Source organism: Misgurnus anguillicaudatus, chromosome 23 (assembly GCF_027580225.2).
Source record: "Misgurnus anguillicaudatus chromosome 23, ASM2758022v2, whole genome shotgun sequence".
Classification (NCBI taxonomy): Eukaryota; Metazoa; Chordata; class Actinopteri; order Cypriniformes; family Cobitidae; genus Misgurnus; species Misgurnus anguillicaudatus.
This window is the reverse complement of record NC_073359.2, coordinates 23,437,370-23,462,278: the sequence shown is the minus strand read 5'-3', so window position 1 is coordinate 23,462,278 and position 24,909 is coordinate 23,437,370. Positions and strand designations below refer to the sequence as shown.

The window sequence follows — 24,909 nt, the reverse complement described above, 5'->3', positions numbered from 1 at the left end:
TTTAGTTGGCCAAAATAAGAAGAAAATTGATTTTAATCTCAATTAGAAAATGTTGACCTTGTTTTAAAAAACATGTAGATCTTGACCATGCTTTTCTGCATTACTTTAGCAAGACTTAAACTACTACAGTTATTTTACTCCAAATATAATTTTTTTGTATTTTTGCTTCATGTTGTAGCTAAGTATTCCTCCTACCTTTGGTAAAATCGCTGTATTACATGACTGCATAAATTTGTAATTTTTCTTCCCAAGAGGCTATAATGCATCTTTAAGACATTTCCAACAGTTTATTGCCAAAGTCTTGCTGAGCTACGACATTTCTCTCATATAGCCAAGGCGCAGTGAGAAGCATTTTACATTCTTTAGAAATCAATATGAAACCCGACCTCCACCTCTCCTTGCCCTCCGGTGGCATTTGTAAAATTAGACAGGTCTTCTGTGCCAGTTATTTGTAGCTTGTACAGTCGTTATATCGAATGGTTGTAGTATTTGAGTGCTTTATCTGGATCCTACCAGTTTTCAGCATTATCAGGGGGACTTTTTCGGCTCTGAACAGATCCTATGACTAAGATCTTGACAAGGGGAAGAGAGATTTCCTACGGTTTATTTTATTCCCTCTGCACAGCGAGTTATGACAGTAGACATGAGTTATTTTCTCTAAACCTCAAGTATAGGAAGCCCTTATATTTCAAGGTTCTCGATCAAGGCTGATGATTTGTGTGTTTTGTGGTACAAACTGTGAATCCTGGCAGGTGTAATCTATCTGATGATGGAGTAAACCAGGTAACGGGAGGATGCCAAGGTATGGCTGGATAAATCCAGAAGTGATGACTTGCTTCCATCATGATGGATTGCCGAGTAAATTAGTGGCTGAGGTATTATCCCATCACTCCCTGACAGTTAATAGGACAGGGTCAGATGGACCTGGATGAGAAGATGGAAAGATAGACATATTCAACTTCACCTGGAATTAATAATAACGCTATGATTAAGTATAAAAAGTTAAGCAAACACTGTACGCACTCAGAAAAAGGTTACTGGGATGTAGGGGTGTAACGATTAACCATGCAAATGCGCGTTTTCTCAATAAATGAATTTTAATGAATTACGAGGAAATCCCGGCATATCCAAAAGCCAGAGGGGTGATCTCGTGCAGAAACACCCTTGTGCCACAGAAGTAGCAGCGTTACAAACGCTATTCCAGGAATGTCAGGAATATTTATATCGCTGTTCTTCAAATTGTTTCAGGTGTTTTAATAATAAAGAATATTTTGAATGATTTTGTTTAATGAGTGTTGCTTAAACGACTCCGACTCATAATGATTTTAGATTGATAAGGACTTCCTACTGACCAAATGCCGTAGTACACGCACAAGATGTGCATGAAACACAGAATCGCAGCCTTGCAATTTCAGACAGGCATTTTAAATAGGACACCCGATAAATCGTTACAGCCCTACTGGGATGGTACCCCTTATGAAGGTTCTAATATGTATTAGTTGAGGTACTAATCGCACTTTTCCATTGCATAGTACCCCACGGTTTGGGTCAGATCGGCTTACGTATGGGGGCTTTTCCACCGGGTGCAGTACGTAGTAGTCAATACTTTTTTTAGTACCACTTTGGTTGGGGTTCCAAGCAACCCGAGCTGATACCAAAATGTGACGTGAAAGTACTGTAGATCACTGATTGGTCTGAGAGAATCGTCACTACCAGCGTCATCGCCATAATGTAAGATTAGCTTTACCTTCATGCTAGTCTCGAGTAAACCTGTGGTCATCTGTGCTTTGCTGTAAGTTTCCAAACTCCCTTTTAGCGAGAAAAACATCCACAGGTTGTGAATCAGGAACACCATACCAGTTTTTTTTCCAGACTTGCAGTTTGTGGCGGCACATTTGCTTTGCGCACATCCGCATTAATGCTTAAATGCAACTTAAACGAGGCTCAGCGATTGACGCCACGGGTGTTTGTACAAAAACTGTCATGTGAGACAGAGGTACTGATAAACGCGATGTGCAAACATCTATTTGTGGTGGTCAATTTTAATTTTGGGGCGGACTGGGAAATAAATAAATGTATGGGAATGTACAACGACGCTCTCACTTGTATGATGTCACAGCAGTAGGCAGCGCAAATATAACGACACGCCTAAAATCCCTCCCACTCCGAAGTGTTACTAAACTCGATGGAAAAGCTAACCAAGCCAAGAGAGGTGAGCTGACCTGACCCAAACCGTGGGGTACTATGCAATGGAAAAGCACCATAATATGCACCGTTTAGGCACCATAGTGTACTTTTTGAAAGGGTACCACCCCAGTGATAATGTATAGTAAAGAAATTGTTTACCCATAAATGAAAACTTTGACATCATTTGCTCACCCTCATGCATTTCAAAGTTTAGCAAAATGGTAGTGGATGCAACCAGTGGCCATCAAACTACAAAAGTTAAATATACACCATTGTCTTCAGCCATTTGAAAAGGTTTGTGCGAGGAACAAAATAATGTTTAAATAAATCAAAAATAATGCATAAAATAAAAATCTTCCTTGACGTTCGTGGTTCCTGCACTTTCATTGTATAGGAAAGAGAAGCTTGGGTATTCGGCTATAAATAACTCCCTTTGTGTTCTGCAGAATAAAGAAAGTCACACGGGGTTTAAAACGCATGAGGTTGAGTACAATAAGTGATAACAGGATTTTCATATTTTGGTCCGCTTTTACTTTCATATGTCAGCCCAAACGCAGAAAAGGCTGATATGTATTCTTTCGCAGAGGAAAAGCCTCTTATCTAGAAAATAAAAGTCTGCTTATTATGCTCATCTCATGAGAAATAGAAAATCCTTGACACGTTTATTTTATACAGTTTAACAACTAAGAAAGAAAGTCTTTCATCTCTCTCTTACTTTATTACTTTCTGTCTATCTGTACTAAACAAATTTGAACTAGGAAAGCACATCGCTAAACTGTTTAAAATGATACATCTGCTGCCACACTTCTAAACTCGGGTCAATTCCACCTGCCCGTCATTCCTGTCACCTTGTCTCCAGAGAAAGTGGCCGGTATCGTAAAGAGGGTGAAAGGACATCTCAATGCTTTAGTCACATTCATGATTCAATGGGTTTCGTTGGTGATTGTAATGTTTCTTTTGAAACCTGTAATCGCTTTCCATTTTACTTCCAGGTCTGAAGCAGGAGATCAAGAGGTTTAGGTTATGATGGAAAGCTAGCTAAGGGCTACACTGCGTTATTGGCATTTTGATGGAAAATGGTGCTGTTCTCATTCATAAAACTAGATTTTATGAAAAGTCATTTATAAAAAGTATGTGACAGGACACTGGGGCTAACCTGAGGGGTTAGACAGAGATCATCAAGTCATATACTTTAATCAAGTACAATTTTAAGTGTCTGTACAGAGTATAATATAGATAGTTTACCCAAAATAAAAAAATTCTGTCATTAGCCTCTTTCACACAGTAATTCTGGTAAATTACCATGAATTTACCAGAATGAATTTACCAGTAAATACAAAAATGTGCTGTTCACACATGCAATGACGTTCCGTCTTTTTACCAGTAAGACATCATTCACACATCAGTACCAAAATACCGGTAAACTCAGAGAGAAAGCGGAAGTTACCTGTGGCGCGCGGCGGGTGAGCTCAGTGTTGTATTTGTAAACAATGGCAGGTTATAACTTAATATCCATGGTCCGTATTTTGTTGTTTTCCCACCTGTGGCAAACTCTGACGGTTGCGAAGTTGCTCGTGACCAAACAACTTTGCATTAGGTGACGTCAAACGGAACCTGCGTTTGCTTGCACATTATGCTTCACAGAGGGTGTGCTAGGACGGCAATTCTGCAAATAGATGGTAAGCTGTTTTAAACAACTTTTGTGAAGAAATGTGGATGTTAACTTAAGGTGTGCTCGACTTTTAAGCAGCGTGGGTGTGGAACCGTCCGTAAACAGTGCGGGGGTAAATGCGTCATCTGTATAAAAACGTTATGATTGGCCTGAAGCTGTCAGTGTGGTCTGACGTCGTCCGTTCTAAATGCCGGTAATCCTATATTTTTCGTTCACACATAGCACTTACCGGTAAATTACTGGTAATCGTACAACCTGTCTTACTGGTAAATTGGCAGCAATGATTTACCGGAAAGGTTCTGTTCACACATGACTTGTTACCTGCAATTTACCAGTAAATTACCAGTAAAGACTGTATGTGTGAAAGGGACTATTAACTTACCCTCAAGTTGTTCGAAATCTGTTTCACTTTGTTTTGCAAATCAATCAGGAAACAGGAGCACCATTGACTTCAATTTTCGAACAACTTGAGGGTGAGCAAGGCCCTGTCCGCACGTAAACGGGTATTTTCAAAATGTAGCTTTTTCTATGTGGTTTGACCGTTCGTCCACACACAAATGCATTATAAAGGTTTGTTTATACTCGCGCTTTAGTCCTCCGTTGATCGCACAAACGGACAAGGCGTTCATAGTTGACACGCTCGCTGTTGCACTTTTCTTTGAACCGACAGGGGCCAATGCGAGCAATCGAGTCCAAAAACAAGCAAAGAAGAGGATAGAAGTCGCCGTTCGCTGGAACCACCCTGGTGCTGCTTGTAACATCTGACCTTGATATATAAATATGAGAACAATCTCTTAGATATGTCTTCATTAAACATTATCATTTCATTAACGTTTTTACTAAACAAACAATACAGAAATCTCAAGATTTGTATTTTATTCCTCATCCAGTGGTTCATTCAATAAAAATATAAGCCAATTATTCTCAATCATATGTAAAATAATTTGTGTTTTAAATGGAAAAGTTTCCATACTTTAAGAGTGTCAGATAAATATATGCATTGTTTTGCATGGATTGATCAAAGAGATACGTCAAGGGTTTGCCTGCCTGGACAGAATCGCCTCAAGGTCGGTCATTTTCGGATGCAGAGCCGCTTGCGTGGTTACAAAAATTGCTCAACGCAAAATGGGGTCGCCCGCACCCAACGCACATGACCGCCCACTCCGCGTTGAACTAATTTTTGCGAGCGCCGAGTATAAACAATACTTACTGTAAGGTGACTGAAACCATAATTTGATATAAACGCCTGCTAGGGTGAAGATTTTCAGAAACTCCAGTCGCATATTTTTGGCGTGTGACCTTGTTCGTGCCGAAAGACTGCAATGACTTCTGATTGGCCAACATGGCTTTATGGTTAGGTATAAATTGCCATCTGTTGGTTTGGCATGTTCTTGATAGCTCTGCACACTGGGTTTTTGGGTGTTTGTGATTTTTTTTAACAAAGGAGGGGAAAACTCGATTTGTGCCGCAGAAGAAGTACCACTACAAACGCTATTCTAGGAAATGTCTATAAGCATATTTATATTGCTGTTCTTCAAATTGTTTCAGTTATTTTTATGATAATAAAACTATTTTGAATGATTGTGTTTGACGAGTGTTGCTTTTTTTAAATGCACATTATAAACGACTCGAACTCATAGTGATCAAAGAGCCTTGAATTGGAGCGATTCAGAATCAATTTCAGACAGATATTTTAAATGGGAAACGCGGTGCATCCTACTAAATGTTAAAAACAACTTCTATTTATAAAATGTAAAGTAAAAAGTACATTATTATGCATCGAATGTAGTAAAGTAAAAGTTTGCAAAGCAAAAACACTCTGATAAAGTATACTACTTTACACCTACAGTATGTCTTCATGTCACACTGTAAAAAATTTGCTGTAATTTTGCAGCTGGTTGCCAGTAACTTACTGTAGAAGATAAAGTCTAAAAATGTGTCATGTTCATTTAACTTTGAACAAAATGTTGCCAGTAAATAACATAAATGTAAAATCTACGGTAAGTTACTGGCAGCTAGTTGCCAGTAATACCCATTAATACTGTATTTTCTACATAATTTTTTTACAGTGTATTTATGTACTGTACAGCGTTTTTACAGTACTGTAATGCACCAAAGTAAAGCAAGTTCAACTAATTAATAAGTTAAAGTAACTCGTCGCTATTCAAGATTTAAAATAATAACTCGAAATGTACAGTCAATATGATTTTCACAATATGATGTCTGTATTTTTGAGCTTGGTATCTGCATTGTACTCTTCTGAAAGCTCCATGAGATGAATTTGTTTGCCCCGTTGTCCTTTCTGTGATACCTGATTCAGCAGTGTAGTGTCATTAATACGGTCAAATTCCGAACAGGTGGCCCCCTGGCCTCTGGAATGTTCCGTGTTCTAATTCCGGAACATTCCTTTTGTGGGGCCTTTCCTGATTGATAAGCACAAGAATTCCGATCATGCCTGAGATCCTGTTCCTATATTAAAAATCCTTATTGTTTAGTTCTTGAAATTCCAGCATTCCAGACTGATTTTCTTTAAACTGATTTTTACGGACTTTTCGTTAAAAAGGCTTTGTTTGGAATCTGGGTAAATATTATGAAGAATCAAATGGGGCAAAGATGTTATTCCAAGTCAGGTTTTTATCAAACAGACATATTGTAGTCTGTTTATTTTTATTTTTTATTTTAAGCAGACATTTAATTGTGTCTATTTGTTACAAGTCTACATTCCTAAATGTTTCCGTTACGCTTTTTGACTTTTATATTTTTGGTTTTGGGACTGACCACTCTTGTCTGGTCCCAATAAGACACACAGTGTAGATTGTAAAATCTCTTTATTGTTTATAGTGTTTCTTGACCTCATGTCAGGTCTGGGGTCGCAAAGATGCAGTTTCAGGAAGTACACCCATAAATACAAGTCAGTTCAGACCTCGCCAGTTCTCCAGACCAACTCTGGAAATAGACATCCGACCCTGACTCGACACGTACAAACAATAAATTACCCATCCATTTTTAATCCAGTTGTGTTTTTTGGACTTTTAGGTATAAGCTTGTTAGAGTCTGATTTATGGAGGGAATTACTATCAGACTGTCTTGCCAAGGGTAAAGTAATGAATTGTGTACACAGTTCTTTGTTATATTGTTCAGATTCAAAAATCTTCCATGCCTGGTTGGATTCTGTAAAAACAAACTTTGGATTTTCGCACGCAGGTTTGTTTGTAAAAACGACTTAAATGTCCTAATATTGTGCTGGATTATTCGAAACCCTGACCAATTAAACGCCTGCTTCACCAGCCGTGTTTTAAATGTTAGTTGGTGGTGTTGTTTTGCAAGTCTGTTCAATTCCTCAGACAGTACTGATATGAGCCTTCCAAGGAAAATAAATATTAAGGCCGTTTGGCAGGGAAGAAACTCGCCCATGTCTAGCTGTACTCTTTTGATGTCCTAATGATGGTGACATTTTGCCATCCCAAATGTCAAGAATCGGCAGACCCTTGCGGGAGCGCAGTGAAGGCGTTTGACCGGAAGATCAGGCACGAATCAACTGGCAATCAAATTAAAACATGCAGAAATAAATGTGAGCCATGCTGGGGAAAACCGAATAGATGGAAATTGCATCAGCGCGCCCATGCGAAGCCCATTTGCACCCTGTAGGTAAAGATATCATCATAACAAATATGCGAATGCCCATTGTCCTAATAGTAAATATTGTATTTACATGGAAATCTATGCGGACCGAACATAAAACTGCAATGCAATGCGAATACAACCAGATGTTTATTTTTACTATACTGCAATACTGGGAAAGAAGTTTTGGAGAAGAGAGATGTCTTATGGTGCATTCACACCAGCCGCTGTAGAGGCGGCAAAAATGCGCTATTCGCACGTAGTTGGACGCTTGAACGTTTTGAGTTTACTCGCTTCATTCCGCACATGAAATTCTAGTCATTGGAGACATTCACGCGGAAATTCACGCCATGGGAGGGGCTTCTGCGACTCAGCTGAGACTTCGCTCGCTTCCTGTAGTCACGTCACTACTACAGCAAGGTCCTAATTGGTTAACGCGGTGCGGAAATCCCCAAAAGTTCATATTTTTCAACTTGCGCATTTCTCGCGGCAACGCTCAATTCACGCGGAATGCGCCATTCGCACCGCGCGTACCATGGGATGCCTATTCGCGTCTTTGCATTGACTTAACATGCAAATCACTTGCACTTGCCGCCTCTAATACGTCTGGTGTGAACCCTGCATTAGTTGGAACTTGGGATACTCTTAAATTTTGTTACTGTACCTTTAAAAATGCAGCTTCACGTCCGTGAGCTGTGGTCTTATATTAATGTAGTCATCATTGAGATGTCAATACCATGTTGATTTCATGTTTCAAAAAAGTCTCTGATATAAACCTGTTCGAGTTTCTTCTGTGGAGGTCAGTAAGTGCCGATACGAATAAATTTTATTTTTTGGGTGAACTGTCATTTTAATTCAACAGAGAAATTCCAGCCTGATCTCACGAGAATTCGTACATATTTTAATTATTACGAAGTTAATCGTGCAAAATCGTACGATTCTCAAGAAAAAAACAACAACAACCCAACCCCTAACCCCAACGTCATAGGGGTCAAGGCAAATCGTACAAAACCTTATGAATGTGGTCATATGAATTATACGACTTAGCCACCGCGTAAAATATGTGCGAATCCCCGTGAGATAGCGTTGGAAATTCTTCTTTAAGCATTTCTTTCGATAAGCTGCCGTTTATGAATGAATGCCCATTTTAGATCTACAGAGAAGCTGTTAAGTCGTTTTACTGCCAGACGCTAAACAATATTTATGCATCCTTTAAACAAAAGCATTCCCATTGCTCCTGAATAATAAATCTCAAGTCCTCTCAGAGTTTCCGGAGTCGCTCTGTCCACGACTTGAAGTTATGCTCTCGTTTTGGAAGTTTCCACCTCCCTGAACGTATCCATGAGGCAATGAAAGGAAGTCATTGAGTTTATTTACCCAACAGGGAGATGTAATGTGTGCGGCAGTTCACATAAGTATATATCTTATCACCGCGCTGAGATTCGGGTTTTTATTTTCTTCTCTCTCTTTCCTTCGTTCTACAACAACAAGCATGAAAGAGAAGGGGATTACCACTTCATTCTTTCGGACCCCTGGGGTCCCTTTCCAAACATGTCTGTATGCGTGTGTGGGGCGGGAAATAAAGTCGGTTGGGTTCTTTGAAGGATTTCGTCATTCGGTCGGTGGCAGTAGACTTACGAGGAGAAAGAACAATATTTTAATATTTTAGTCTCATTCTGGATATCTAGGATAACATGCATATCCAATTTGGTTTTACCTCATAAGAATGGGAAGGTTACTTTATATACTGTAGTGTGCTTTGTCTGCTCTTCCTGCAGTTTGTATGCACGTGGTCATTTGTATCGGCCTCTCTGTTTTTAATGAGCGCAGCATGTTTTGTGTGCAAGTGTGCTATAACCCACATCAATTCTCACTGTAGTGAAATCCATTTACAATGAATCCTTATGTCATCTTTAGTGTTACATGGTACAATGAAAGCCCAACATTCTGGTTATTTGCATGCATTGAAGACTCCCAGACATCACTGCATAAATCTACATCGTCTTATTAAGCTAATGAAGTTCTTTATGGGTTACATTATATTGTCATTATGAGATACAATGAACGTTTTATTCCAGGCCAGAGGGCAGAATCACTATTGTTGCCATCCATAAAACATGCATAATATTTAAAATGACTGATATAAATTAAAAACACACATACATTAAAGTAGATGTGTTTTTTTCATCTTTGTGTCTTTATAGATATATTAAATTAATTAAGTATGCACTTTTTTACATTTTAAGTACTTTTATGTTACATTTATGCATTTGATCTTGATGGATTCTTTTATCTTACAGTGCATTTATTGAGCACGTTTTATCAGTATGCATGTTCGTACTTTTATCGTTTTCCATACTTGTTTTACGGTTTACATGTGAAATAAACATCTTGTTTCTCTCTGTCTCTCTTAGGCTCTGTTGAAAATGGACTGTCAAGGTTTGGTGGCCCGTCTCATTATGGACTTTGTGTTGCTGACGACAGCAGTAGAGGTTGCTCCTCGCTGGAGAGAGCTCGCCGAAAAACTCGCCCACGTATCCAAGCAACAAATGGAGGCTTACGAGGCTCCACATAGAGACAAAACCGGTGTGGTAGACAGCGAGGTGAGACAAAACACATTTACAGAACATCCCATTACGAAACTGCATGGATGCGTACTAGGGATATTAATGACTGGTATTTTATTTTTATTCTGATGATACTGTGATTAAAACTACATTTAACAAAATTATTCCAGTCGTTTTATTGCTGTGTGATAGATGTGCTATGAAGTGAGGCTTAAAGTCCCAATGAAATTAAAACTGATGAACTCATTTTTTAATGCAATATTGCAGTGTTTAATATAAACAATTTATCCATGTAAGTCGTGCTTTTTTAAAATTTGTGTTTCCCTACTGCTCTCTTCTGGCGATCATTCTCTGATGATGTCAGCAAGACGGCTTGGGCGGGAGCATCCGTTAACTCCGCCCCTCAACTGTCAGTCGGATGCCAGTTCCATTTCCGAATGAAACGCTTACACTGCAAAAAAAAAAACTTTCTTAGTATTTTTGTCTTGTTTTAAGCACAAATACCTAAACATTCTCGAGTCAAGATGTTTTCTCACTGCAAAAAATTTATTTTCAAGAAAAAAAATTCTTAGTATTGATGAGCAAAATGACCCAAGAACATAAGTCTAGTTTTTAGACCAAAAATATCAAATTTAAGTGATTTTGTGCATAAAACAAGCAAAAAAATCTGCCAATGGGGTAAGCACATTTTTCTTGAATATTTCTTGAATTTAGTCTTTAAGAAAAATGTTCAAGATTTTGCTTACCCCATTGGCAGATTTTTTTTTTGCTTGTTTTATGCACTGAATCACTTGGGTTTTATTTTTTTGCTCTAGAGACTGCTTGTTTTCTTGGGTCGTTTTGCTCATCGGGAAAAAGTATATTAATTTAAGAATTTTTAGATATTTTTACTGAAAACAAGACAAAAATACTATGACTTTTTTTCTTGAAAATCATTTTTTGCAGTGTGATGAGCAAAATAACCTTGGAGAAAAAGTCTTGTTTTTAGACAAAAAAAATCAAATTAAAATTTGCTTGTGTTATCCACAAATTCACTTAAATTTGATCAATTTTGTCTAAAAACTAGACTTATTTTCTTGGGTCATTTTGCTCATCAAGAATAAACATCTTGATTTAAGAATTTTTAGACATTTTTACTGAAAACAAGACAAAAATACTAAGTAAGAAAGTATTTTTTGCAGTGTTCTTTACTATGTCCAATCAAAGCACAGTTAAAATCACAAGCCATGCCCACTATTTTATTATTCCTTGTGATATTCTCTTTTACTTGGAAATATATCACAACATGAAAGTAAAGTTAACTGCGATTTCTGGTTTACGGGGACTTTAAGCGTGCTTAAAAAATACTTAAAGGCTACACTTTAATTTGTTAACATTTACTTTTATTTTTTAGTAGATGCTTTATCCCGAGTGACTTACAAATGAGAGCGCATTTAATATTTTTTCTAAAAAGTTCATGCTTTTACTTACAACTTACAATTTTATAAGTCTATCCCTAAGATCAAACCCAGGACCTTTGGATATGACAACACAATCTTGCAGGAATTCGTATGTATTTTACAAGGTGGTGAATTCGTATGATCTCATTCTTACTTTTTAGTGAGATTTACCTTCGCCCCATGACATTGGGGTTATGAGTGGGCCTTTATCGTTTTTGTACGATTCACTTCATACGAATTGGCCACCTCTTAAGTTACGTACGAATTCCTGTAAGCTCGGGTTTGGATATAATCATCTATTAACTGCTCATATTCTAACTGCCGTTTATCTTGTCACCTTAGGCCATGTGGAAACCAGCCTATGATTTCCTGCTAACGTGGGCCGCTCAAATCGGCGACAGTTACCGTGATGTCATCCACGAACTACACATGGGATTGGATCGAATGAAGAACCCAATAACCAAACGATGGAAACACCTTACTGGCACTCTTATACTTGTTAATTGCCTCGACATGCTTAGAAGCTCCGCCTTTAGCCCCGCCCCTCAGGACGACTTTGCCATCTAGCCCAACCTCTCGGTGAATGAGGCTCCACCCACATTTCCACAATCGATATTGGAAATTTGACAGGTTTCTGTAATAAACATCACTTCAGCGGACGTTGGTTTCTTTTTTAAGTTACAGTAAGCTGTAAGTTTACCTCAGTGTGAAGCCCATCGGGTCTTCCCGTATCCACTCATGTCCATATAATGACTTGTGGTAAGCCAATCAAGCCAAAACACACACACAGTGTTTTAAGTGTAGCTATTTTTGGAAATTCTTAAAGGTGTTTTTATCAGTCTGGTTATTTGCGATATCTATATTTTTTATACCGGATGGCACAAATGAATTTTTTACGATCACTTTAACGTTTTTCAAAAATGAAATTTTTCAGAAAAGAAACGTATTGGAGGTCTGTTACGTGTCACATTCACCTGTGTTTGCATTTTATTGCCAAACTATAAATATTATCCTTCCAAATATCTGATTTATATATCATCCAACTTAAATTTTGCCTTCTGTGAATGCCAGATTTTGTGTTTGTCTTTGTAAAAAGAAAGAGATTGGGTGTAAAAAGCAGCATATGGTATGTTTAGACAGTTGGCCACAAGTTGTACCACTTTACAAAGTTTGCATTTGTATGAGCATATATTGCACCGTGTACTTTAGGTGTTGAATTGAAGTGTTGCTTTAGTTATCGATCGGTTTTCAATTGTAAGTGTTTATGTTTGATCTAAAGAGAAGCAGTTGTGTTCATCTGCAAGATCTTTTATTTATGATTATGAAGAATACCCGTGTCCTACGTTTATATTTTTTGTACCTCTCCTGATTTTTAGACTTTATATGTTTGTTTTGAATAATAATCGGTTTCTTTACAGATTCAGTCCTGGATATCCGTGCTGTTTTTTAACAGCATCAACGTGTAGGGAAAAAGTGAATGTGTGTATTTATGTGTCTACATATTCTGTATCTTTTAGATGGACAATCTGTATTTGTGTTAGATCTTCGATATGTTTAACAGTGACTGTTTGAAAAGTAAGACATAATCCATGCATTGTTTTCATAATTCATTGTTTAGAAAGAAATTGAATTATACATGCTGTCCGATGTTGTTCCCATGGATTCAATAAAGCAGCTGTGTCTTCTTGCTAAGTTGATCTTTGTTTATGTGTATATGATGCATTCAGATATATTACACAGAATTATGACATCATTTGGTAAAGCTATGACAAATGAATTGTTGTGTTAACTGTGCCTTTAAGTTTTAATGTATTGAGAGGGTGATTTTCATTATTATAAATTATTTTCAAAAAAAAGAAATGTTAGTATTTTGTCTCGTTTTCAGTAAAAATATATAAAAATTCTTAAATTAAGATGCTTTTTCTTGATGAGCAAAACGACCCAAGAAAAAGTCTAGTTTTTAGACCAAAACAAAAATCAAAATTAAGTGATTTTGTGCATAAAACAAGCAAAAAATAAATCACAAAATCACTTAAATTTGATATTTTTGGTCTAAAAACTAGACTTATTTTCTTGGGTCGTTTTGCTCTTAAAGCATCTTAATTCAAGAATTTTTAGATATTTTTACTGAAAATAAGACAAAAGTACTAAGAAAACTTTTTCTTGAAAATCATTTTTTGCAGTGTGTGTGTTTGTTTATGTGTGTGTTTTTGTGTTGCAGTGTTTATATTAATTCGGCATGACCTCTGCTGGGTTTGCACGGAGCTTTCTGCACCCCTAAGCGTTTCAGTTGAGCTGACTGTGAAAAATCAATTTACGCTATATTTAAATTGCTAAATTAATTATAAGCTAGCGGAAAGTCAAATGTGCTCTATAAAGTCAATCAATTTTATTACGTCCATAAAGACGACAATTACTAAAATCAATTAAGACAGAAAGACAGGTCAAATCCCTACTGTATGCTTTGTTTTACCATAGACATTTTGTCTATGATTAGATCAAAACGCAGATATTTACTTAAAAGTTTCTTTGAAAGTTACACAACATTTTCTCAAGATTCAAGTTGTACCGTAAATTAATATAAATACAAGTTTTTGGCAGACTGGTTACAGTTTGTAAAATCCTTTACTATAAAACATTGCGGTGATTGAGTTTTCATATATAATGTCACAAATTCATCGTTTTCCTCATTCCTATATGTCACTTTCGATGAAAATGTCTGCTAAATGCTTAGTAAATATCTAAATGGTTCCCAAAATAGGCCTAAGTTTATGTAAATTGAAAAAAGTATTTCTTATCTTTATATTTTGAGATTTTGATATAACTTATCAGAAGCAAGGGAATGCAATCAAAGGCAAGGTTCTAATAGAAAGTATGATATAGCTCTTTAATGAATAAATGAACTGAAGAGTGAATAGGTGTCATCTACTGAAGTTTAAGGCTCAGTCTAAAGTTTTTAAGTTTTGCCTGATCTGCTTTCATCATCAGACTGAAGTCTTTTTTATGTTGACGGCTTCAAAGAGTCAGACAGCATGTGGATTCAGTGTGGAGAAAAAACGTTTGCAGTCGTGGATGAACTTCCAAAGCATTTCTACACTTATGTTATATTTCACTCTCCTTCATCTCTGATAGACCTGCATCCATGACTGAACTTAAACTTCAAACATGAACGCAGTGTTCCTTATGGTTTCTTAGTTTGAGGTCCGCTTATACCAAGACTGGTTAAAAAAATTAAATACAGTACTGTGCAAATGTCTTAGGCCACCACCACCAGCTTTGTTGTTTTAGCAAAGTTTTAACGTCCATCCATATTTATTTTTCACTCTTTTTAAGAAACAAACAGAAAGTACAGGAAATATGTACACAAAATTAAAAACAAAACAATTTTCTACTAAATGTCTTCTTCAGGCATCATTCAGTATTTAGTGTGACCTCTCTTGGCACGAAACACATCTTGAGTTTTTTGAGGAGACTGAAGTCATTCGATTAGAATTAGAAATTAGGATTTAGTTTTATTTAGGTTTAAGAGATCCTGCAGCTGCCTGCTATTGCTCATGTGAAAGGGAAGTTTACCCTAAATACTTGCCATTTCAGCTTATACTTTTATACTGTTTTTAATAAGTCATACACATTCCCTGTATTCTGGTTGTATTCTAATAAAGAGACCGAGAAATAATTATATATGATCACTACACAATTGCAAAAACAACAAATCTAATGGTAGCATGGTGGCCTTACCGTGGATTCACCCGCCCCGTTTGAGGCTTGAACATTTTGAGTTTACTCGCTTCATTCGCGCGTAAAAGCGGCGTGTGAAATTCTAGTCATTGAGACATTCACACGGAAATTCGCGTCATGGGAGGGGCTTCTGCGGCTCCGCTCACTTCCTGTAATCACGTCACTACTAGAGAAAGCTCCTGATTGGTTAACACGGCGTGTTTTTCCGCCAAAGTTCCAATTTTTTAATCACGCGCGTTTTCCGCGGCATAGCTCAATTCGCACCATTTGCGCGAACTAGACGTGCGAATGAGGCGGAATCGCGTCTACCGCGCCGTGCTAAACGCCTCATTCGCACCGCAAGACCTCCAGACGCGCTTCAACGCGTCTTCACATTAACTTAACATTGAAAACACTTGCGCTTGACGCCTCTACCGCGGCTGGTGTGAACGCAGCATTAGGCTATTGCACAGTACTGTATATTAGCATACACGCCAAATGACAATAATGTGATGTTTAACCAAAGCTCTGCACAGGCCCATTATTTTGATTTGGTTTTCAGTGTTTTATTGTTTATCAGCTCTTAAATCGCAAAAAGTGATCCCAACAAAGTCAAGTCACTACAGTTTTTCTGTATTATATTTTTTTTTGTAGTGTGTGGACACTCGCTTTTAGTCCCATTTTTAAAAACTTTTATCGTTTTGTTATAGTTTTGGCATAAATGTGACTTCTGTTAACTACATTTGTTACCATGAACTTAACAATAAACAGTTTTTATATCTTAGTTAATGTTCACAAATTTAAAGTCGCAATGAAACGTAAGTAGCGATTGTCTTCCTCGCCATGACGTATATTCGAGTGAAACGGCTTCTGAAATGAGATAAAAAGGTAAGACGGGACTTGAATCCGTCCATCGGGAATTGATTGGATCGTTGGAAGTTGGGTCATGTTGCTATTCGCCTATCACTGCGCACCGCCCTCGTGCCATACCTCATGACCGCAAGTAAAGAAGATTGTTTCTCAGAGATAAGTGGTTTTAATTAAAGATTATGAGGGCGCATAAATAAAAAAATATAAAGCTCTACACTTATGTTATATTTCACTCTCCTTCATCTCTGATAGACCTGCATCCATGCCTGAACTTAAACTTCAAACACGAACGCAGTGTTCCTTATGGTTTCTTAGTTTGAGGTCCGCTTATACCAAGACTGGTTAAAAAAATTAAATACAGTACTGTGCAAATGTCTTAGGCCACCACCACCAGCTTTGTTGTTTTAGCAAAGTTTTAACGTCCATCCATATTTATTTTTCACTCTTTTTAAGAAACAAACAGAAAGTACAGGAAATATGTACACAAAATTAAAAACAAAACCATTTTCAGAACTAAATGTCTTCTTCAGGCATCATTCAGTATTTAGTGTGACCCCTCTTGGCACAAAACACATCTTGAGTTTTTTGAGGAGACTGAAGTCATTCGATTAGAATTAGAAATTAGGAGTTAGTTTTATTTAGGTTTAAGAGATCCTGCAGCTGCCTGCTATTGCTCATGTGAAAGGGAAGTTTACCCTAAATACTTGACATTTCAGCTTATACTTTTATACTGTTTTTAATAAGTCATACACATTCCCTGTATTCTGGTTGTATTCTAATAAAGAGACTGAGAAATAATTATATATGATCACTACACAATTGCAAAAACAACAAATCTAATGGTAGCATGGTGGCCTTACCGTGGGTTCACACCAGCCGCGTTTGAGGTGTCAAATTCGCTTTGACCGCATCTAGTTTGCAGCTTGAACATTTTGAGTTTACTCGCTTCATTCGCGCGTGCAGCCGGGTGTGAAATTCTAGTCATCGAGACATTTACGCGGAAATTCGCGTCATGGGAGGGGCTTCTGCGACTCCGCTCGCTTCCTGTAATCACGTCACTACTAGAGCAAGCTCCCGATTGGTCAACACGGCATGTTTTTACGCCAAAGTCCGAATTTTTTATTCTTGCGCGGTTGCCACGGCAATGCTCAATTCGCGCCGTGCTAAACCTCCAGATGCACGTCAACGCGTCTTCACACTGATCTAACATTGAAATCACTCGCGCTTGGCGCCTCTACCGCGGCTGGGGTGAACGCAGTATTAGGCTTTTGTACAGTACTATATATTAGCATATGTTTAACCAAAGCTCTGCACAAGCCTATTAAATTTAAATAGATTTTGATTTGGTTTTAAGTGTTTTATTGTTTATCAGCTCTTAAATCGCAAAAAGTGATCCCAACAAAGTCAAGTCGCTACAGTTTTTCTGTATTATAATTTTTTGTAGTGTGTGGACACTCGCTTTTAGTCCCATTTTTAAAAACTTTTATTGTTTTGTTATAGTTTTGGCATGAATGTGACTTCTGTTAACTACATTTGTTAAAGTCGCAATGAAACGTAAGTAGCGATTGTCTTCCTCGCCATGACGTATATCCAAGTGAAACGGCTTCGGAAATTAGATAAAAAGGTAAGACGGGACTTAAAACCGTCCATCGGGAATTGATTGGATCGTTGGAAGTTGGGTCATGTTGCTATTCGCCTATCACTGCGCACCGCCCTCGTGCCATACCTCATGACCGCAAGTTGTTTCTCAGAGATTAGTGGTTTTGATTAAAGATTATGAGGGCGCATGAATAAAAAAATATGAAGCTCACAGATAAGTTGTAAAAAAAATTGTAATGTAACATTTTAAAGTTTTCATTGTGATTTTGAAAGTAAAACCTGTTAACATTTAAAAAGATCAATAAAAGCAGTAATGTCTTTGTTTGTTCACGTTAGCTAATGCATTACTCCATTTTTTTGAAAATATGCTCATTTTCCACTATACTCAACTATACTCTCATTCTGGCATAATAATCAAGGACTTTGCTGCCGTACCATGGCTGCAGGAGGTGCACTGATATTACGCAGCACTCGAAAATAGTCCCCTTGGTTACTTTCAGTAGCAGGGGACCATTTTCGAGCACTGCGTAATATCATTGCAAAGGTAAAAATCAAATGTTTAACTCTATGGGAGCTGAAAAATGAGCCAATTTTTCAAAAAAAGTGGAGTGTCTTTAACAAATGCAAGCTGTCACAAAAACAGCTAAGAAAGCTCAAACAACCAATAGCCAAACAGAAAGCCCCATCATGACCGTTTCATTCATAACACAAGGCCTTTTATTTAGGAAATCCGTGTCATGCAACACCCTTCTTTCGTTTCCTTTAATAAAGTTGCGTCCCTGCTTGCGATCAAATAAATAAATCAATCCGATGACATAATTGTCTGTCATTTGCATTCATTCAATAATTAGGTTAATGAAACGCCCCAGCAATGCATTAAGCATCACAATGGGCAGCTGACACTGGGTGTCCGTGTATCCACGGAGATGAGACAAGACCACACAGCAGGGGATGCAGGAGAACATTCCGGGTGGTTGCCAGGTTACGGATAAATGCTTGAGGCTGGAGGGTAAGAGGAAACTTCGGGACTAAGGTCAGGCATAATTTCATTAAAGTGGGTTTAAATGTTATGTAATGTAAAATTTAAGGGTCACATGAGGTCGCGTACATATAGTGTGCATTCTTGCATTACTGTGGCAGTGATTAAATTACCTTAGAATTCCCATTCCGTTAAACTAAATGTGTTATTCGTTTAGCTCCCCATAAACATGTTAACAGTTTAACCTTGCTCAGCAGGTTTCTCTTTAGACCGTCACAGTAGTTGGCCTGAAAGATTATGGACACTTAAAATAGCCTCTGGGCTATATATTGTGTTAGATATTATAGATTTACATGTGATCTATATGTAAAACTACGTAGTAGTGTAAATATCGAATATTGTTTTAAATTAAGTATAATTTTTCAAAGATGGCACTAATAAGCAATCCAGTGCTCTATACGTACAGTGGGAACTTACGGAAACTTGTATGTATTTTTCAAGTTGGCAAATGTATATGAATATGTGCAAAGTACAAAAACATAGGATTATCATAAAAAAACAATAATGAAACCCCACCCCTAACTCCGCCCCTTTATCAAAATGGTCAAATAAAAGTGACACAGGTCTGGAAATATCTGTAACACGGGGGATAATTTGGTTATCAGAAAACAGATACTAAACAAAATCACCTTATTTTATATTAGGTATTGTCAAAATTGGACAGATACAATATTAACCCTTAACCTGGCACAGCCCTTTTTGCGTGAGGGGTGAAAAAAAGGTGATGTACACCAACTCATTTCTTGGTCGAGAAGCCTCATTTTCGTCTTGTTTACAGAAGACACTTTAAAGATTTTTACGAAAGTGCCTGGAGGTGAAAATATTAAATAAAAAATTGTTATAACAGTTTAAATTTATTGTAATAAATAAAAATAATGCAATATAGTATAATTTACATACAATTATTTTTAAAAAATTAGGTTTGTGTTGGTTTGCTGTGAGGTTTGCAGCATACTCTTGTTACAAATTAATAAATTACAGTCACTGCATTATCATTACTGCTAAAAGATTTTGAAATATGAAAACTACATTCTTAGATCTTTCAAACAATATATAGTTTGTCATGATAGATTAACATTTACATGCAAAATATTGAAGTAAACTCAGGTGTCCCGCTGACAGGACAGTGCCAGTTAAAGGCGGGGTGCATGATCTCTGAAAGCCAATGTTGATATTTGAAATCATCTAAACAAACTTGCCCCGCCCCCTACCCCAATTGAATCTGAACCTTCTTTTGATAGACCCGCCCCACACATACGCAACCCAGGCAACGATGTCGGTTAGTAGACACGCCCCTTACTGCTGATTGGCTACATGTGTGTTATGGTACTCGACCCGACTCCCTTTTCCAAAGTGTTTTCAAAAATCATGCGCCCCGCCATTAACGGGTTTAAGATATCAATGTTTAGGCACACTCAGACCTCATCTTTTTGTATTAGCGAAAATCACATTACTTAAGTTTTATGACGTTAATATTATCAATTACTTCCTATATAGATGGTTTCAGCAGTAACAACATAAACAAGCGGCTGTCTTGGTCTGCACGTAACTTCCGGTAAACTAATAAATAACAACAAAGTTCTTTAAACGTAGTTATTTATATAACAAGCAAAAAAACCAACACATAGATTACCTAGGAAACCAAAACATTTGTTATTTTCGACGAGGCATTTGTTCAAGAGATCAGTTTAGCAACTAGTCAAACCATTAAAAAAACGAATTCGGAAGTTAAGTTCAGATCCAGACGTGTATCGCGTCAGCGCACGTGCGTCCGATGAAACCGACTATAAGATTATCTATAATAATCTAGAATAAGATTACAACGTAATGTCAACGTTATGTAAATTATAATAACACATTATATTTGTAAATGTTATGTCAACGTTATGTAAACTATTGGCAGAATCCACTGTTATATTAATGTGTACTTTGTGTGTACCATCCACATGATGTGTGTAGGTTACTTAATGATGTTGTCGTCACCATGACAACCTTGCCAAACACACACACCTGGCGCTTGTTAGCACTATGTGAGGAACAATGTTTCCTCTTGCCAAGTTGACGACAGACCCCCCCCCACACACACACACACCCTGTTGAAAAGGCACTGATGTAATGAGGGATGAATTTGAATTTCCTTTCTCCGAGTCGAATACCCAACATCCTGTGAGTCATTATCACCCGGCTATCTCAGAGCAACAATAAAACCAAATAAACCCTCTCGCTTAGTACCCAATCCTGCAGTAAAACACTTAAAACGCCCCCCTGAGAAACTCCTAATGTGACCTGCGTCTATCTTCATATTCACATTGCTGTTTAGAGGTTACGCTCTAAAGGGGGAATACTGAAGAGGAATACAGTGTGAAGAAATGAAAGCTCAAATAAAAAGGCTCAGTGTAGCTCAGCCTGCACTTGCACTTCACATAAAGCTCTTTAATTAACATCACTATCCTGCAAAGTGCTGAGGATGGATAAGAGTCAAAAGAATAAATTAATCTCTCTCTCTCTCTCTCTCTCTCCCTCCCTCTCCCTCTCTCTCTCTCTCTCTCCCTCTTCCTCTCTCTCTCATCCCTCCCTGCCTCCCCCCTGAGCCCAGACTCAGCAAAAGTTGTAATACTAAAGAAGCAGATGTAGACCTAATGCTTTCTAAGATGTGGTGCTAAAGCATAGGCATGTTTTTTATTATTTATGATTAAGGGTACTAGCATTGTATGTTTCATGGGAGCAAGCCATAGACATAAAAAAATATATGGACGTAGTGTCCGTGACGTCACCCATAGGTTTGTGAAGAGCATTTTTGAAGCTTAAAGTAGGCGGTGCCTGCTATTGCCATCTTGGCCGCGCGTCAATGCGCATCACCGAAAATGGGTAAAGAGGCGGGAAAGAAGCTGAAGTGGTTGGTTGCTGAAGCAACGCCCGCCTAGCTCGATTCTAGTGACAGCAGTGGCAGTTCACCCTTCACTCAAATGGCCACGCCCTTAGGGGCTGGACACACCAAAACTTTTAAACGGGGCTGAAAACGCCTTGAGGACGCCGAATGCCAGCTGTTTTTCAGCTGAGTGCCAGCTTTCTTCAGCTGAGCGCTTTGGTAGCTGTGATACTTCAGCTGCGAGCCGTTTGGTTGCTGTGGTAATGTCCCACCCCTCCTCGACTGTGATTGGGCGGCCGTGTGAAAACTGACATTGACGAGCGGAGCTTTTCTTCCAAAGTTGAACATTTCTCAACTCTCGCCGCTCAGCGATGAGCGCGGAAAAACCGCCTGGCGCCGGTTTTCGGCGCGGAAGAAAACTGCTAGCTGCTGGCTTATTTGAAAAACGCTGAGCTTCCATTGAAAACAATTGAAAACATGCGCCGGTCGCGGGCGTAAAAGCGTTGGTGTGCACGCCCCCTAAATTATGCAGAACTTTAAGGCTTAAAATAATTTAAACGGATGAGTTACAAAAAAAATCACCCTCCTCACAGTTGTCATGAATGGCAAAATTAGCTATACAGACCAAAATCACTTTTTGTACCAGACTGTAAACATAAGTTTCTACTGTGAAGTTGGGCATTTTAACATGGGGGTCTATGAGAATTGACTCCCTTTTGGAGCCAGCCTCTAGCGGCCAATCTTTAATGATATTTTGCTAGGTTATTTTATTTTGATGACAAACTAGCATAGTGTGCACTTATGCACAATAAGTACATTTTGCCTATTATGCAAAATCAGCCAGGTTATTTTATTTATTCGTACGTATTTTACGAATTGGCTAATTCGTATGAATTCATACAAAGTTAATCAAGCAAAAACGTACGATTCTCATGAATAAAACAACAAAGAAACCCAACCCGCCTTACCCCAACGTCACAGATGTCAAGGCAAATCGTACAAAAACGTACCGTTTGTGGTCGTATGAATTAATACAAACTAGCCAACTCGTAAAATATGTACGAATTCTCGTGAGATAGCATTGTCAAAATGCACTTTTGGACATAAATGTGTGTTGGCAGTGTGTGAACACAACAACCCTACAATAAAAATGAAAATCCACCCACTCCTTTTTAAATCCTTATTAAACCAAAGCAGTCTTATTATACATGCTGCTTTCATTCTCTTGTTAATGTGACATCACACTGATAAAGCCCCGCCTACGACTACTGACTGACAGTTCTGCATTACCGTAGTTTCCACCCTAAGCGCTGTCCACCATATCTAAATATTGAAATGGTATTGTCCCAGACTGTTCTCATAACTATTTTAACTGAAAGCACTTGCTGTCTCTCTTGGTAAGGGAGTGAGGAGCTGTAGCTCATTTGCATTTAAAGGTACAGACACAAAAACAGCGTGTTTTTGCTCTCACCCAAATGGGCCATTTTGGACATGCTATAATAAATTATCTGTGGGGTATTTTGAGCTGAAACTTCACAGACACATGTTCGCCACATCTGAGACTTATATTACATCTTGTAAAAATAGACATTAATACAGTAGGTGACCTTTAGGAAAGTAATTTTAAAGGATTCAAGTTTTATTTCTCGTCTTTAAGGGCCTCCACTATTCGTTCTAACAGCTTTGACCTTTTTACAATTGTATGCATCTTTTAATACTCCTCGCTTTTGAGATCCTTCTGTATCAGAAGCCGTATCTCCTACGTCTGCGGCAGACGAGCAACTTCGCGTCATTTCCAATTTCAAGAGGTGTCCGGGTCTGGCCGGCTGAGTTGGCCAGACAGAGCTAATTTCCATAATTAAACAACACACGCAGGCACTCGGTGACAATGGCTTGGAAAGCGTTGCACCTGGAAATCGCGCCATTCCAAGCATGGAAGAAAAACGGTTTGTGGGTGAGAAAAAGACAAACTGTTTCAAGCCCTGTTGGGTAAATGGTGCTTATGCATGAAGCCATCCAGAAACTGTGAATGATCAAATCGAATCGTTCTTACTACAAACTACACTATTTTGGTATATTTCATCCTTAAGGGAGGCTTAACCTTCAGTGACGATGTGACAGGAGCATTGTGATTTTTTTGTGAATTAAGTCCAGTATTATTATATTAATTAGTCTTCATATATTCAATTCATATACATATACTACTCTTCAATACAGTTCCAAGCCCTTGCTTTTTTATTTATCTTATGTCAAAAAAAATAAAACGATTACACCGTTGTAGAAAAGATGACCAAAACTCTTAAACAGCTATAAAGTTATAAAAGTTATTCATTACTATTATTTATTATCGCGTCAAAACGTGTGTACTATGTTAAGTCAACGTTTACTGTAGGAATACTAACAGTTTATATGAAAACAGACCTGTCATCTCCCTGTACTTTTCGGTATTTAATAACGTTATCCATTTATAAAAAGCAAACATCACTGAATGTTGCTTATAGTCAAATTTCAGCTGATTTGAGTGTTCCATATACAAACATTTGTGGGTGCACTGGGTTACATGCCAGGTGTGTATGTGTGTGCGCTCGCGCGTGTCTATTTTGGCGGTGTTTACAGAAATTTCGTGGGGTTAAACTCAGGAAGACGTTATTGTTAGCATCATATTATTTACAGCCAGTATTACTGTAGAAAATGTCAAAATTATAGACCTTGTATTCCAAAATGTGTCATTTATGTCGGTAAACAGAAACACATTTACTTCAGTTTGCAAAGCATGAGCAAGTAATCTTAATTATAAACGCGGGATAACTAATATTAGCTTATTTAAGACGGCACGTTTTCTTATATTTTACAGACATGAATGCACTCATACAGGCTAACAAACAAATTAAAACATAAGCGAAAATACCTTCTATGAGCTTCTACGCTGGATATTTTATAAAACAATGATTTTGAGTTTGCAGCTGCCTCCGGGTGACGTGCAGCCCGCGCTCCACCGCTCCACGGTCCAGTGTCCACTGGCGGCTACCACGCATGCGCAGAACAGCAAATCAAATTAAACGGTTAATGAACTCGGGTTTTTTTTCATCGAAATGTCCTGCATTTTGCGTTATTTTCATTATTATTGTAGAATAAATCATTTTCCAGAAAAAAACTTTTGAAAAATATTTTAATAGGTTGATAGGCTTATAATGTTAAGGTGGCTAAAACTCTGGGACAAACCCAGCCGTTGAGTTAAATTAACCCCAAAAAAATATATATTTGACTGAACAATGGGTATAAACAACCCAGCATAGGTTAAATTACAACCCAATGGCTTGGGTTTGTCT

At 37.9% G+C, this 24,909-nt stretch overlaps 1 protein-coding gene and 1 long non-coding RNA gene across 3 annotated transcripts in view; one reads left to right on the top strand and one right to left on the bottom strand.

The window, feature by feature from the left end:
* The window catches only part of sh3bp4a (SH3-domain binding protein 4a), a 36,830-nt gene extending 23,652 nt beyond the window's left edge, over positions 1–13,178 (top strand). For both annotated transcript variants that reach the window (XM_055218077.2, XM_055218078.2), the window contains exons 4-5: positions 9,895–10,083; positions 11,829–13,178. In XM_055218077.2, the coding sequence (XP_055074052.2) occupies positions 9,895–10,083; positions 11,829–12,053 (414 nt within the window). In that variant the 3' untranslated portion in view covers positions 12,054–13,178. The remainder of the gene's footprint in view (positions 1–9,894; positions 10,084–11,828) is intronic.
* LOC141359477 (uncharacterized) lies at positions 593–24,608 on the bottom strand. Its single transcript, XR_012365946.1, has 2 exons — positions 24,489–24,608; positions 593–924 (listed from the first exon to the last, which is right to left on the bottom strand). It is a non-coding gene; the product is annotated as an uncharacterized lncRNA (long non-coding RNA).
* Positions 24,609–24,909: the final 301 nt, after the last annotated feature.